Here is a 16,391-nt window from a genome sequence, read left to right as displayed (position 1 = left end):
GTCTACATGCTTCTTTGCATACATTTGTCTGTGGCCTTCATGACACAGTTCAACAACTTGCAGATTTCTGTTCTTATCTAGCTCTTTATGCCGACATTGTTACACATGCTTGATAGGTCCAAACCAGACGAACACAGAATCTTTCTCTCCTCATATCATTTTCATAATAATAACCATTCCAATCATTAACACAGTTACCTAACATTGTCACTCTCAACATACAGATTCTCACAATTCCTCCCATCAGAGTTCAGCTTCCCTGACTGTGTTAGGTCTTATATCAATTAATAATTTTTCAAGACTCCTGATTCCAAATGCATTCAAGTGCAGGCCATCCCTCTTACACAAATCCAATCTTCCCTCAAACTCTTCCAAACCACATAGCAGTATTGACCATACGTAGCATTTGGACAGCCTAATTCTTGTTTTTGTGTGAATTTCCCTTGAGGTCAGAATGTTTTTCATGCTAATGAAGGTTGATCTAGCAATTTCTATTCTTCTTAACATTTCCTTATCACACTTTCCATTCTCTGTAATTAGTTGACCCAAATATATATAACTCTCTACTAGATCTAAAGTATTTCGTCTGATCTTAATATTTATATTGGGTATTTTCCCTTTTTCTCTTGTTACCAGCATGGTTTTGGTTTTTTGAAGTTGAAATTTAGTCAATATTTTTCACTTGGCTTCAGCATCTCTTCTAGTAGGTTTTGAAGATCTTTTTTATTTTCAGCTAGCAGTACTGTATCATCTGCATATCTTAAGTTGTTTATATTCCTGCCTCCTATGCTGACTCCTTTAAATTCTTATAATTGCTGGAAGATATTTTCAGATATTAGAGGTTAAACAATATGGGAGAAAGAACACAGCCTTGTCTGACACCCTTCTTTACTGGGAATTCCTCCGAGATTTCTCCCGATATTTTTATTGAGGCAGTTTGCTCCCAATATAGATTTATCAGTAATCTGGTATCTTTACCATCTACTCCTAAATTTCTGATGCATTTGATTAGTTGTTCATGTTGTATATTGTCAAAGGCCTTTGTGTAGTCAATAAAACATAAGCAGACTTCTTTCTGCTTCTCCAGATATCTTTCTATAATAGTACTAATGTTGAAGAGTCCTCCTCTAGTTCCTTTATTTTCCTGGAAATCAGATTGTGTTTCATTAATTTCCATTTTGAGTTTATGTTTATTTCTTTCTAGGATGATATATAACATCTTTTGCCATCTGACTGATCAGACTGATTGTTCTGTATTCTTCACATTTGATTGTCTTTGATTTTTTTAGGTATTGGTAGGAACGTTGAGTGCTTCAAAAATCTTTTGGCAGGTGTCCAGTTTTGTATATTTTGTTACATATGTCAGTCAGTGATCTTATAGCCTTATCATCTAAAGCCTTTAGATATTCTGCCATAATTCCATCCATTCCTGGAGCTTTTCCTGCTTTCAGTTTCCTAATGGCATTTGTTACTTCCCAGGTAAGAACAGTAGGCCCCTCCAAATCTTCTTGCATTAGCTTATCTATTCTACCATGATTGTAGAGTTCCTTTGAATACTCTGCCCATCTATCCCTTATTTTGTCTTTCTCCATTAGGATGTTTCTACTGATATCTTAAATGCAATGAGAGTCTACCCTTTTGCAAGATTTGTTAGTTAGCTCCCTAACTTCTTCATGAAGTTCTCTGGTTTTGTGTTTTTTGTCCAGAAGTTCAATTTCCTTGCATTTGTTGTTGAGCCATAGTTCTTTTGCAATCCTACATTCTTTCCTTATCTCCTTGATTAAGTTCTTGTATTCAGGATGATTTTTGTGTTTCTTTCCTCCATTTTCAGTATTCTTATCATTCATCCAGGATTTACTCATTTTCTTCTCAAATTTGGGAATTGTTTGTTTTACTGCCTTTTTTTATGCCCTCTTTAAATTTCTGCCATCTATCCTCAATATTATCTTTAGGGTAAGGACTTGGTGGGATCAGGAACATTAACAGCAGTGGACTGTGCCAGTTCCATTAAAAATTTATCTTGCAATATATTTTGATTTTTAAAGGAGTCAAGATTATATTTTTCTATGTTTAGAGGTTTCATTGTTTTCCTTAATTTTATTGCTGTTTTAATGACCACAGGGTTATGGTCTAATCCAAAGCAGCCCCTGGATATGTTTTGGCTTTTAAGATAAGATTTTATTTACATTCCATTTACTTTTCCATTAAGATTCCATTTACTTTTCTTTTCTGTTTTTGATTTGCTTGCATTATATTTTTAAATTTTGCAATGGGAAAACTTGACATTATAACCCAGTCATCTATGGCATGTCCTATGATAGTCACCATACCAAATAACACCCTTCTTAATCAACTTTAATTACCAGATTTTTGCTATTATGCACTAACTTACATGATTCAGTGCTTTCTTTTCCATATTGCTACTTAACTTTTTTATTCTTCCTGCGTTACTTTAAATGCTGCTCGACTTTATGTTGTTCCCTCATCATCTGTCCAATAATCTGATTTAGTCTAGCAATCTCAGTGGTTAAGTTATTTTCAACATCGTCTTTAGTGAAGAAAACCTTGTTCACTACTTTGCTGTTAGCATTTTGTTTCTTCTACATTTTTGGCACCATTTTACACCTGCATTTAACATTAAAATATTACAATAAAAATGTTATAAAGATACTAAATACCCTAAACATGAAAATTCACTCTAATATACTACAAAACTAATTTTTAAGGAAAAAACACAATAAAACATAAAAATTGCCAATTTTACACAAGCGCTAAATTACACCAACCACTCACAATATAACCTCAAACCCCTTCCAGATGTATGACATATTGACTATGCAGTATGTCATACATCTTCCCATCTCCCAAACAAACTATCCCCTGGCCACTTCTTCTGCTGTCCATTCCAGCAACCAATTTCCCTATGCCCCCCCCCCCAAAAAAAAACACTTACTTGCACAGAGAACAATCTCTAAATACCTACATCCTTCTATGCAGGCATTTAGATAAATTCAAACAAATTCAGTTGTATCAATTATACTCCCAAGCACCCGCATATAATAGTGCAATGCTGCACTATTATATCATTTGTTATTGCTGCTCTTTTCTTCAACTCTGCATTATCATATCTGGACAATAAGCCTATCTGCCCTCTCACATTTCTCTGCTACATAATCTCTAACACTGACTTCAAAACACTTACCATCTGACGTGGATGAGAAGTCATTATCTCGTACATATTCCATGTCAGTTCATTGACAAAGTCATGCTCTCCATTGTTCATACATGCACTCCTTTATTATCGTTAAGGTGATCTTTAGGAATACATATCTATATGCACACCACATTAAGTAAGCTACATCAACTAAAACTAATGAACCCACCAAGCCTGACCTCTTGTAAAAAAAGTAATAAATTAAAATATACAAAATTAATTAATTACATCAGCCAATCAAAAAAAATTCTTATTTTTGACAATTGGTTATTAAAGTTTACTTTTTGTCTTGATATTTTATATTGTTGTATTCAATCATTGGTTTGACCTGTGGTATTGTACATAGCCTAGAGTCCTTTTTATTTAAAAAAAAATGCATTCTCCTGTTTAACTTTTTTTTTTTATCATGATCTCATCATCAGACCTCCAGAGTCAAGAGACTTATTACAGGAGACCTCTCTCTCTCTCTCACACACACACACACACACCTCATCATATCTTGACTTAAATGCATGCACTGTCTCTGCACTCATGACACTTTAGGACAATGCATTTCTATCACCCACTACTCTCCATGTAAAAAAACCTAATCCTTACCCCCTTATATACAGCTTCAAGGGATGGCTTATTGTTCTTGCCATCTCCAACCATTCTATGAAAAATCTCATGCACATTAATTTAGTAATGACCCCTTACCAAGTTATGTCTCAATTATGTTCTTATGTCCACTAGGCTCTACAATTTGGATTCTCTCAATCTCTCATACTTCACATTCCAGAGTCCCAAAACCAAATTAGTCAATTGTTTCCGAACCTCTTCAACAATTCACCATCCTTTTGAAAACCAGGTGACCAAATCTGTGCACAGTAATCCCTATGCAGTCTATTCAAATCCTTGTATAATGGAATCATAATATCCTTCTATATGTCATTGTTCTCTGCACCATCACCATAATCTGCTGTCTTATCCTCACAATTTTAGCAAAATTGTCCCTGAATTTTGAGGTCCTTATCCACCATCATCCTCCAGATCTTTCATCTCCTCTAAGGTATCTTCAACCTTATACTCTGTATTCCATCTTTGCTTCCCAAATTTCAAAATCTTACACTTTGATACACTGAACTGATATGTCCATGCACTCATCCATTCAAGTCCTCTTGCAAGGCTACAATATCTGTTCTACTCCTCATACCCCAACTTTGCATCATCTGCAAACAACTGTACATCACCCTTCCCAATGTCAACAATTTTTAAAAATTTTTACATCACTTCTACCTTCAACTAGCCATTAGTTGGTATTAATTGTCATTTATTTTGTTACACAGATCAGCATCATCTACAGTATGGTACACTAAGCTATCGGAAGATGCATTGTTATTAGGTACATATATGTTACCCAAAACTACAGATTTTGAGATTTTTTTTATTTTAATTTGGCATGTTGAGTCTAATAAGATTATTAGCCTTGTATGCCTCTTTAAATTGTTTCATATCAGGTTCTTGTGTGGTTTAAAAGTTGTGTGCTATTCTTATCAATACCAAGGAAGGTCTCTAAGTACATGGTCAGAAATGTCTTTTCCCATCATGGTTTAGGCAGATGTGTACCCCCCCCCCCAAGATATCTATTGTGCATCCAGTTTCACCAACATACAGAAGTTCACATGAAAATTTAATTTAGTATACAACTGGACATGGGAGGGTTCTTAGATGTGCTGAATTAATGCTTTAGCTTTGTAGGTTTAAAGTATTCATGTTGTATTTCTTAATATTTCTACTAATTTTTTTCTGATAGTTTTTTTTTAATATAAGAGATTGATATAGTTTAGCTAAATCATGTTTGGTGTGTTATCTCCTCTTTCATTATGCAATCAATTTTTATTATATCTGTTTTAACAAAGGTTGTTCTAATCCATTGTAGGTATTTTTTGAGATCACCAAAATGAGATAAAGTAATGATTAAACTAATATACTTACAAGCGGCGTAAACTCTGAAGTTTTTTAAATGCTCCTGCTGGAATTCTAGAAAGCTTATTGTTATGTAAAAACCTAAAAAAAAAAAAATTAAAAAATCACTGTCATAAATATATAAAGTTATTACTTTAATCAATAATGTATATATTTCTGTGCTTAATACAAAATTCTAATCATGCACAACCCCCCATCCACTCATGCAAACTACCTCTTAGTTTGTAATTTTTATTAGAAGTTTATTAATGACTTGTTTCTTTAAAAAAATACATTAAGAAACACTACATAAAATACAAAAAACTTGTTTCTTATTTAGTAGTGATGTCAAGCCCGACTCAGAGGAAAACCATACTATCATGCGCAGTGCCTTTTCACTATCAATGTGTTCAGAACCCCCTGGAAATTTATTTTTATGCATCCATAACTTTTCAAGCAAAAAATCTAGTCCTCAGATCCTTTACTCTTGCACAATTTCCAAGAATGACTCATTGTTTTCTTCCTCCTCCTGCCACATACTGAAAAATTTCTTTTGCATCTATTTATGAAATTACCTCAGTTTGTCTTTCAAACTAAATTTTGCAACTGACAACCTTTTCATCTCATCTCTCCCATAACAAGCATTCTATAGACCAGTTATCTTTATCATATCCTCTCTGTCACTGGCTCAGGTAAGCAAATAATTCAACATTTAAAAAAAAAGAAAAGAAAAGAAAAATGCTGCTCATGATTTCAGTTAAGCACATTAGTCCAGAGACAGTTATATCAAAATTATAAAATGAAGGACAAGAACTTTATCTCCATTTGTATGTTTTTCAACAAGTGATGATTCATGAAATTTTTGTCTACTTTTAGTCCCCCCCCCCCCCCCCCCAGACTTCAACTTCTGTTCATTATTGTTTCCTGGTTGTGGTCGTGGGCATATTCGAGATTGGGAAAAGAGTGGCGGGCACCAATATTTTTTTCCATGAAAATTTATACTTGCTTATATCAAATGATGACAATTAAATTAATTAACTATGAAAGTAGGATAAATACACATGTAACATTTATTATAAAACTAAATTAAACCATCACACAATAAGAAAAACATTTATCTTTACTCTGGATAAAACAATAGCCTTCTTCCCAATCGTTGTTGAATTTATAGGTTCGTTGTTTTTTATTTGGATTACTTATTTTGGGGCAAAATTTTTAAACACAAGAAAACAATGTATGGTCAAAGCATGCCAACAACACCAGTGAAGTGGTGATATCCCTCAAATGCATGGTTGCCAGTAGACTAAATACATAAAACATATGCACAATATTGACACTGGTAACACTCGCACTCAAAGACAGAGGAATTAGAAAATGTTCGTAATATAACAAATGTTTAATTTTTTTACAATTTTAATAAATGTTATCACTAGGAGAAGACATGTTTTCCCAGTTTTCATTTTATTATTTCCTTATTTAATAATTGACAGTGGGCACATACAAATAGTTTTTTTGGGAAGCAAATGCATCCATGGGCATAGGATTGAGAACCACTGATATACAGGGTATAGAGGAGGTGTTCAGAGCACTGTAGCGAAAAATATATTGGACGAAATTCAACCAAACTTGGTGTAAGTACATTCTGGAACATGGGGTTTTGATTTATAGGGAAAAAAAAAAATAAAGTACAAAATTCTGCCAGCAGCAGCAGAGAATTGGCACTAGAATCACATGATGTTTGCATGATTTCACTATTTCTACTGACAAGTTGGTGGATATAAGGAAGACCAAAATGGATTTGCATCATTCTGATGAGACTGAAGTGCTATGGATCTCACCATACCTGAAGGTGTATTGCTAGTCAAGCTTTACTATCAACAACACGGTAAAGATAACTAATGCAGCGCTTTGAGAATTCTGGCATTTGAAAGATTGGAGAAAAAGGTCCAATGACAATAACAAGTCTTACAAAAATGATTTTATGATTTGAAAATAGCAGATCTTTAGCAGTGAGGCCAGGATGAGAGTGCAAATGGATTATTCCTCAACAAGTTGACAAAGTTGCAACTGCTGTCATGGAACATGGAATGAATAATGCACAAGGATCCAGCAGTGCTTGGGCAATGTCAAGGCAACTGGACATGCCATACTCAACTGTATGGAAAATCCCACATCAAATGCTGAGGTTTTTCCCCTGCAAGATCTCCCATACTGAAGCTTTGATTCATGGTGATGCGAAAACTCGGCTGCAGTTTGCCCCGACATTCTTAGCTCAAATGGAAATGGATAATGCATGGCTGTGGAATATCTTGTGGAATGACGAGGCACATCTTTATCTGAATAGTAGTGTTAACACACACAATTGACACATTTGGGCTGCAAATAATCCTCATGTTCCATCAGACTCCTTTACACTCACCAAAAGTCACAGTGTGGTGTAGTTTTGCTGCATTGTTTATTATCGGTCCATACGCTTTCAAAGACCTTTGCCTGGCAGGACCAGAGTGACTTGTACCGTCTCTGCTGTTACGTGTGTGTGTGTGTGTGTGTGTGTGTGTGTGTGTGTGTGTGTGTGTGTGTGTGTGTGTATATAGAGAGAGAGAGAGAGATGTGCACAACTTTGTTGTTCTGCAACTACATCAGCAAAGATGCCTTGATTCTACTATATTCATGAAGAATGGAGCACCACCTCGCACTGGATTGCTGGTACAGTGAATATTACAAAAACACTTCACAGAACACAGTGATTAGTCGAGCATGTCCCACAGCATGGCCACCTCATTCTCCTGATCTCAACCCCTGTGACTTTTGGTTGTGGGGCCCATCTGAAGCACGTAGTGTATGAAGGACATGTTCCTGCTTTATTCTGTCTTGAATGACAGAATAAAACAGCATGCAAGGCAAATCAATGCAGATCTGTTGAATTCCGCTGTAGAAAATGTCATTTGCAGAATGCGGTTCATAGAACATCTGAAAGAAGGACATGTTAAAACACATAAGTTATACAAACATGAAAATTGATTTGCAGTGAAAACGATGCAGTGAAAAGGATGTCTCTTCTAAACATTTTATTGTTTAATCCCAAACCATAGGCTTATAGCACCAAATGTCCCTGGTGGCAAAATTTTGTTTTTATCCTCTCCTATAAATCAAAACCCCCATGTTCTAGAGCATACTTACCACACGTTTGGTTGAATTTCATCCAATATATTTTTTACTACAGGACTCTGAACACCACCTCTTTATTTTTTGGCAACCCTATATATTGCAGAGTCAAATGGAGTTAGGGAGGAATAATAATAAATATAAAAATAAGGAGTGGTAACATTAGTAGCATCAGCCTGTCTAAAAATTGGTGGAATCAGTGAAACGTGGTTAACAAAAGATGTTCTGACAGGAACAGAAGTAGAGGAGATACTGCATATTTTGACAGAATAGGAGGGTGTAATCTTGTGAAGAGGATCTGAATAGACTGAGTTGGTAAATGAGTGAAGCTATCAGTTTAATGTTGCAAAGTGCAAGGTCTTGAAATTCGGTAGGATGATTGGGATGCAGAGTATACAATTAATGGAGAAATTTTAAAGGAGATGGAAGAGACGAGATATATAGGAGTGATTGTGGACAGACTAAGTTTAGGATTCATGTTACTAAAATTGTATGAACATCTCAATGGATTATGGCAACAACAATGAGGACATTGACATTCAGAGGCAAAGAGGTTATGGTTCCCCTATATAAGCTTTTGATCAGGTCACATATATGCAGATTTGATCAGCTTTCGGGGGGGGGGGATGTACTGGAGAGGGTCCAGAGAAGGGTTACTAAGTCAGTGTCAGGTGTATGGAATGTATGATATGAGGAGAAATTGAGGGAATGCAACTTACAAAGCATTGTGAACAGAAGAAGAGGGGATATGATTAAGACATAAGTTGGTGAAGGATTGTTACCAGATTGATGTAAAGATTTTTCATACAGTAGAGAGAGAGGGGCAAGGGTAGAGGCCATCTCTGGAAGCTATATAAGAAGGGTGTGAGCAGAGAAGTAAGAAGAAGGCTCTTTGCATGGAGAGCAATGGGTGAGTAGAATGCATTGCCTGAGAGTGTGGCAAGTGCAGAAACTGAACATGTATAAGGCACAGTTCAATGATCTTTTGCATGAAAGAGTAGATCTCCCATGATAAGTTTTGACCCCATGCAGATAGTAACTTCCTTATGTTAGTGTGTTTTATAACATCCAAGTAATTCAGCTATTTTACCAACTTCTGCAATATGCCATCTGAACTTTAACTCTTTGTCCACCATTATGGTATGGTGTCGAGGCTAGCTGGTGAACGGACGTGTTATCGGAGAGCTCCTAAGAGATTTGTGTTTTTTGTTGATTTATTGGTGTTTTGGATTCAATTTAATGGACTTAAGCGTTTAATTTTGGTATATTATTGGAGTCTTATTAGCGTGGTTAGTGTACTAAAGTGTTTTATAATATAATCTATGTCGGGAAGTCACCGCTAGATGAATTCGTAATGTGTAGTGTTCGTGCAAGCTCCAGATAAGGTTACAGATAACTATGGCACCTGTGCGAAGGAAAATGGCGGCCAGTAATGAAGGTTCACCATCGTTATCAAAGAACGGTAGCATAAAAGAAATGAGTCAGTGTACTAGCTGTGAAATGTACGCTTTGCGGAGTGCGGTCGGAGTGTGGTTAGATGATAATAAAGGATTGAATGTGTGTAGAAAATGTAGGGAGAATGCGGAATTGAAGTGTATTTCGGATCGTGAGTGTGATATTTTTGTCAACCTTCAGAATGAAGGAAATAGGGATATGACAAGAAACAGCAAGGTTGTACATGAAAATTGTGAGAGTGTGAATGTAGAAAGTGTGAATGATAGTATAAATGGTTTCTCAGAGAACAAAAAAGATGAGATAGATGCATTGAGTGAGATCGCTTTGTTGAATAGTGCGATACAAGGAGCAAAACAGCAGCTAGAGTGCATGAACAAAAGTAGACTGAATGAACCAACCAATAATAAAAGGTATGACAGGAAAAATAGACGTATGAATGTGAACATGAACAAAATGAAGGATAGAGTGCTGTATGGAGACTCGTTAGTACGAGGTGTGTTAGTAGAGGATTTGACAAAATCGTACCAACCTGGTGCGACCATAAAGGACGTAACTGCGTCTATTAGAGAGCAAAAGGAAAGGGTGAAAGAAATTATTGTTGTGGCAGGTACGAATGATTTGAAAGGAGATAAAATGGAAATGATAGAAGACCTGAATGAATTGTTTGAGGTAGCAAAAGAAAAGAGTGAGAGAGTTAGAATGATTAGTCTTTTGCCACGGTATGACAGTGAAATGTTTAAAAGGAGGGCTATAATTGCAAATGACTTTATGCATGGGTTATGTATGACGAGTGGTGTGGAATTTGTGGATGTGTGGAGTGAGTTTGATGGGCGAAAGGATCTATATAAGATGGATGGCTTGCATTTGAATGGTTACGGTGTAAGAAGACTTGAGAAAGTGTTGCTGAATGTAGTGGATGTGCAAATTCAGGGAAACTAGATTTGTTAGGGGGGGGGGGGAGGAGTAGAGATACAGTCCTTATGGAGGCAGTTGAATGTAAGAATGAATATAATATGCCAGAGCAAATAAGGACAACAAATCTGAGTGGGATAGTTAATATAAGGCATCAAGGTAGGGTTGGGGCTAATGGGGGTCTTAAATTCATGTACACTAATACTAGGAGTATTAGGAACAAGAAGGAAGAGTTTTTGGCCATGGTTGGCACTTCCAGACCACAGGTTATAGGTATTAGTGAAACGTGGCTGACTGTAGATGATATAACTAGTGGGATTGAATGTGATGGGTATAGTGTGTTCAGGAATGACAGAGAGAATAAAATGGGGGGAGGAGTATTGTTGATGATAGCTGATGAGCTCCAGCCAAGGAGAATAGAAGTTGAATTGCAGGATAGAGAAAAGAGCACATTTGAGGCCATTTGGTTTGAGATTGTGGCTAGCAGAACTAAATATACAATTGGCTGCTGCTATAGACCAGGTGATGGAAAAGATGGTGGTAACAGTATGCACAAGCAAATAGAAGAAATGGGTGGAAGGAGGGTGATTATTATGGGAGATTTCAACTATGGTCGCATTGATTGGAGTGAGGAGAGGACACACGGGAGGAAGGAACTGGATTTTATGCGGTTATTAAGGGATAACTATCTGCGACAGCATGTAATGGAAAATACTAGGGGTCAGCGAGTGCTTGACCTAGTAATTACATCTGAGGATTTGGCTGTAACAAATATGACCACATTGCCACCAATCGGTGAGAGTGATCATAGGTTCTTAACTTGGGAGGTGGCTAAAGGTGCAGAATTTTCAATTAAGACAGGGTACATGTGGAATTATCGGTTCGGAAAGTATGACAAGCTACGGAGTTTGATTGGTTCAGTGCCATGGCATGTACAACTGCAAAGACTAGAAGTTGATAGTGCATGGGAGGTAGTTAAGAAGTGCTTGCATGAAGCAATGGCTGACTGTATACCTAGAGTCCGAATAATAAATCAAGTAGGGGTTAAATGGATGAATAACACCATTAAGCTTGAGTTGCAAAAAAAGAAACAATTATGGAGGGAATTTAAGGAGAAGGGTGACCGGCAGGCACATGAACGGTATAAAGCGCAGGCCAGAAGGGTGACGAGTGTGGTAAGAAAAGCAAAAAAGATTACAAAAGAACATTGGCCATGCAGGCTAAAGAGAATCCTAAACAGTTTTTTAGATATGTAGCAAGTAAAAGGAAAAATGTACATGGCAGATTGATTTTAAAGAATGCCGATGGTAGGGAGGTAACTGAATCAGTTGAGATAGTTGAGTTACTGAGTGAGCACTTTGCAAAAGTATATCATCCAGGTGGTGACATTGCAGAAACGAATAAACCAGTAGATTATACGGGAATTGTGGTTAATGAAGTGGAGGTGAGTAGTCTATTGCATAACCTCAATGTCAATACATCTGTGGGATTGGATCGTATACCAGCTCGTGTTTTACGAGAAGCAGCTAAAGAATTGTCAGTACCCTTCACCATTTTGTTTAATTTGAGTCTCGGGTCTGGGTTAGTCCCGAGCGGGTGGAAAGAAGGGAAAATAGTTCCACTGCATAAAGGTGGTTCCAAGACTGCTGTTGTAAATTACCGACCGATTAGCATATCAGGAATCATTGTCAAGGTCTTAGAGAAAATAGTCAAGAGAAAAATACAAGATTGGATAGAAGAAAATGGGATACTGTATCGGGGACAGCATGGTTTTGTGAAGGGTAGGTCATGCCTCAGTAACTTGCTCACGTATTATAACACAGTGACGGCTGAACTGGATAAGGGTAATGGGTTTATGGTGATTCTACTGGACCTTGCCAAGGCCTTTGACAGGATTCCACATGGAATTCTAATCAGTAAATTGCAGCATATGGGAATGGATATAGGGTTGGTGAGATGGATAGGAGGGTGGTTGACAGAGAGATATCAGAGTGTGGTTTACTCGGGAGTAGAGTCCACAAGACGGCCTGTGACTAGTGGTGTGCCACAAGGATCTGTTCTTGGACCACTGCTGTTTAATTTGTTCATAAATGATATAGGAAATGATCTGAGAGGAACAGTTCATTTGTTTGCGGATGATGCGAAGTTGGGTAGGGCAATAGTGAATGCAGATGACGTCAAAATTTTGCAGGATGATTTGGATAGATTGGAGGTCTGGGCTAAGGAGAATGGATGTCAGTTTAATGTGGCAAAATGTAAGGTTATGCATTTTGGGGTGAAAAGATTGGCGGCAGTTTACTGCATTGGTGGAACCGTGCTCCAGGAAATTGATGAGGCACGAGATTTAGGAGTGTTGGTAGATAAGGAATTGAAATTTAGGGGACACATTGCAAAAGTGACCAAAACAGCTCATCAAATCACTTGGTTGCTGAAGAATACGTTGACAAGCAGAGACAAGCAGGTTATTGTTCCTCTGTATCGAGCCTTGATAAGACCCCATCTAGACTACTGTGCTCAGATTTGGTCACCTAGGTTTCTTCTTGATGGGGAGGAGGTGGAGAGGATCCAGAGGCGAGTGACCAAGATGATAGCAGGTCTGTGGAATGAACCGTATGAGAACAGGTTGAGGATTTGTGGGTTGCAAAAATTGTTTGATAGGCGGAGAAGGGGAGATATGATTGAGACATTCAAATTACTGAAGGGTTTCTATAAAATTAATTCAGAAGATATTTTTGAGAACAGGGCTGGTTGTGGGAGGACTAGGGGACATCCATGGAAACTGGGCAAAAGTATGGTTAGTAAAGGTGTTAGAGCTGGGTTCTTTACTTTTAGAGTAGTGAATGAGTGGAATGCACTCCCTGAGTCTGTGGTGGATGCTGTGACAGTGAATGAGTTTAAGGCGAGGTATGATAGATACTGTATGAATGTCAAATAGTTGTGATGAATATGATTTGGGGCCTCCCTCGATGAGTCTAATGACTCCCTGGAGTTGCCCGTAATAATAGTAATAATTATCTCCAAGTCCCTAGCCTCATCAATTTCCTGCAAACCAATACCATGAATATGATACACTATATGCAACCCTTTCAACCCAAAGTGCATAACCATACATTTTGCAACATTAAATTGACAGTCATTATCCTTTTCCCACAATGCCAATTTATTTAAGTCATCCTACAAGATATCTAAATCACCTTTATCAACTATTGTTCTCCCTAGTTTTGCATCAGCAAACAACTGAATATGCCTTCTTAAATCTTTCCCTATGTCATTGATATACAAGTTAAAGAGTAGTGGCCCTAGCACTGAACCCTGATGTACTCTGCTAGTCACCATCATTCTCCTAGACTCCATTCCACCATATACTGTTCTGGTGTTTTTTCAGCCATCTCCTACCCATACTACTAGTCTTATATCCATTCCCATCCTCTCCAGTTTTTGTAATAGTTTTCAGTGGTGGTCGGTGAAAATTTTAAGTGGAGGTGCAACATATACAAAACAAGAAAAATAATTAATTTTCCTAATCAGTAACCAATTTATTAATAAGCAAATTTACATATTAAAAAATTTCTTTATTAAAAATATTTCACCCTCACCTCGAACACACACCAATAATAAAAGTTTCGTATCTCACGAAATAACGCGCGCAAGCATACGATTTATCTGTAGCGACACTGCTCAAACAGCAGTGTTGGATTCACTTGTTACATGCAGTGCCAAGTCTTCTTCTTCTTCACACATTAGATGTAAAATCCGTTGCTGTCAAGACTTCATCTTCTTTAATCGTATCTTTTAATCTTTTTCTAGGTCTTCATGTTCTCTTATTCTTTGGTTTTCAACTATAGACTTGTTTTATTATTCTATCTTCACAGCAGTGACAAGTGCAAACGAATATCGGCGAGTCTGGCTGCAGTTGGCAGAACGTGATAATTCTGACACTGCGTTAGATCACAGTGCATTTGTTTTGTAATCTAAAGCGTTAATCAAACAATTCCAATTATTAACTATTCAATCAATGTCGAAACATAAGCTGTAACCTTTAAAAGGTTGTATTGCATTTATATAATGTTGTCAGCATTGTTATTATTTATAAACACAAACAAAATTTTATTTTTTTGTCTTTTACTTGGGGGTGCTGCAGTGTTTATGTACAAGCTGCCACTGATAGTTTTCCTTGTGGTATTCTGTCAAATGCCTTGGCAAAGTTGAGCAGTATCATGATGTAGCCATTATCTTTATGCAATACTGCTGTCCCTTTATTATAAAATGTGAATAAGTTACTAAGACAAGACCTACCCTTTACAAAGCCATGCTGCCCACTATAGAGTATCACATTCCTATCCACCCACTGTTGTATTTTACCTTAATGGACCTGTTCTTTCATTCTGGGTGTCTCCACGAAGGTCGCAAAGTTTCCAGCGATAGCAATCTTGGGCCATTCTTTTCCGTCATGGTTAGAGGATCTTCCCATCTAGTTGGAGTCTACTAGGTTTTTCTCTTGGTTGACCTTGGATACCAGTTTGTGACATGGTAGGTTCACCTGTTATCATTGACTCTTATAATATGACCTGCCCACTGTACCTTGTTGCCATATATGATTTTCGCTACTTCTTTTACACTGGCTAATTTTCTGATAGTTGTATTCGTGATGTGGGCTTTTTTTTTTTTTTTTACTTATCCCTAAGATTCTGCTTTTCATGGTATACTGGGTGGTTTGTAGACTAAGTTCTTCTTTTTGTGTGGTGCTCCAAGTTTCAAAGGCATAGGTTAAAGATGGAAGGATACAGCTGTTGAACATGCTAGCTCTTATTTTGATATCTAGATTGGGACCTGTGATAATGAATTTGATATGATTAAAGGAGGTCCCATGCAGCTCTTTTCTTTTTGATATTTCTTGAGAAATATTTTTGTCCATGTTTATTGTTTGACCAAGGTATGTGTAAGATTCTATGCTTTCTATGGTGAAATTATTTAGTTGGATGGGGCGAGTTTGGCAGTATCTGGCAGCCAGCCTGGTTGGCCGAGTGGTTAGCATATCCGCTTTCCGGCCAAAAGGCTGTGGGTTCAAATCCAGTTGTGGGCATGGATATTTGCAATTGTCTGTGAAAATACTAGTGGTGGTGGTGGACAGTAGTTGGTGTAGGTGGATGACAGGGGGATGAGTTTGAGTGGTGGAGATGGGGAGTAGGTGCCCTCCCTTGATGAGTCTTCGGATTCCCTGGAGGTGTCAAATAATAATAATTTGTTTCTCATCCACTTGGTTTTGTCAGGGTGAATTTTTAGTCCATTTTTAGTTATTTTATTATAGGCATCATGCACTTGATGAAGCATTGTTTCAAGTTGAAAAGAGGGTCTTTAACTGAGAGTATTATATTTTCTGCAAACATTAATATTTAGAGCAGTCCTCCATTGATGTTTATACCACCTTTTAAGTCAATATTCCTTAAAGTGCTTTCCAGAGTACACATAACATGTATTTTACCTTGCACCAACTTTTCCAATATTTGACAACCACTCCTGATACATTAATTGGTCTGTAGTTTGCTACCTCTGTCTTGCAGCCACCTTTATGCAATGGCACTATCTTACTTCTTTCCACTCCAAGGAAGTGGAAAGAGGGTAAGATAGTAAGAAAATTTCAATACAGAATCTAACTTTTTACTAATCAGCAGCATGCCCACCCTCATCTTGGCTCAACTAT

General features: G+C 37.2%; 1 protein-coding gene across 4 annotated transcripts in view; it reads right to left on the bottom strand.

Moving 5' to 3' along the window:
* Window positions 1-16,391, bottom strand: part of Pxn (Peroxidasin) — a 479,183-nt gene that overhangs the window by 309,380 nt on the left and 153,412 nt on the right. For all 4 annotated transcript variants that reach the window (XR_016550040.1, XM_090409901.1, XM_090409902.1 and 1 more), the window contains one exon: window positions 5,189-5,260. Coding sequence is in view for 2 of the 4 variants with exons in the window: in XM_090409901.1 (XP_090266027.1) it covers window positions 5,189-5,260 (72 nt within the window). In the remaining 2 variants the exon portion in view is untranslated. The remainder of the gene's footprint in view (window positions 1-5,188; window positions 5,261-16,391) is intronic.

Source organism: Typopeltis vanoorti, chromosome 20 (genome assembly GCF_054136105.1).
Source record: "Typopeltis vanoorti isolate ZY-2024b chromosome 20, IOZ_Tvanoo_1.0, whole genome shotgun sequence".
NCBI classification, from domain to species: Eukaryota; Metazoa; Arthropoda; class Arachnida; order Uropygi; family Thelyphonidae; genus Typopeltis; species Typopeltis vanoorti.
Note: the sequence above shows the minus strand (reverse complement) of the source record. Positions and strands in the feature narration are given on the sequence as shown.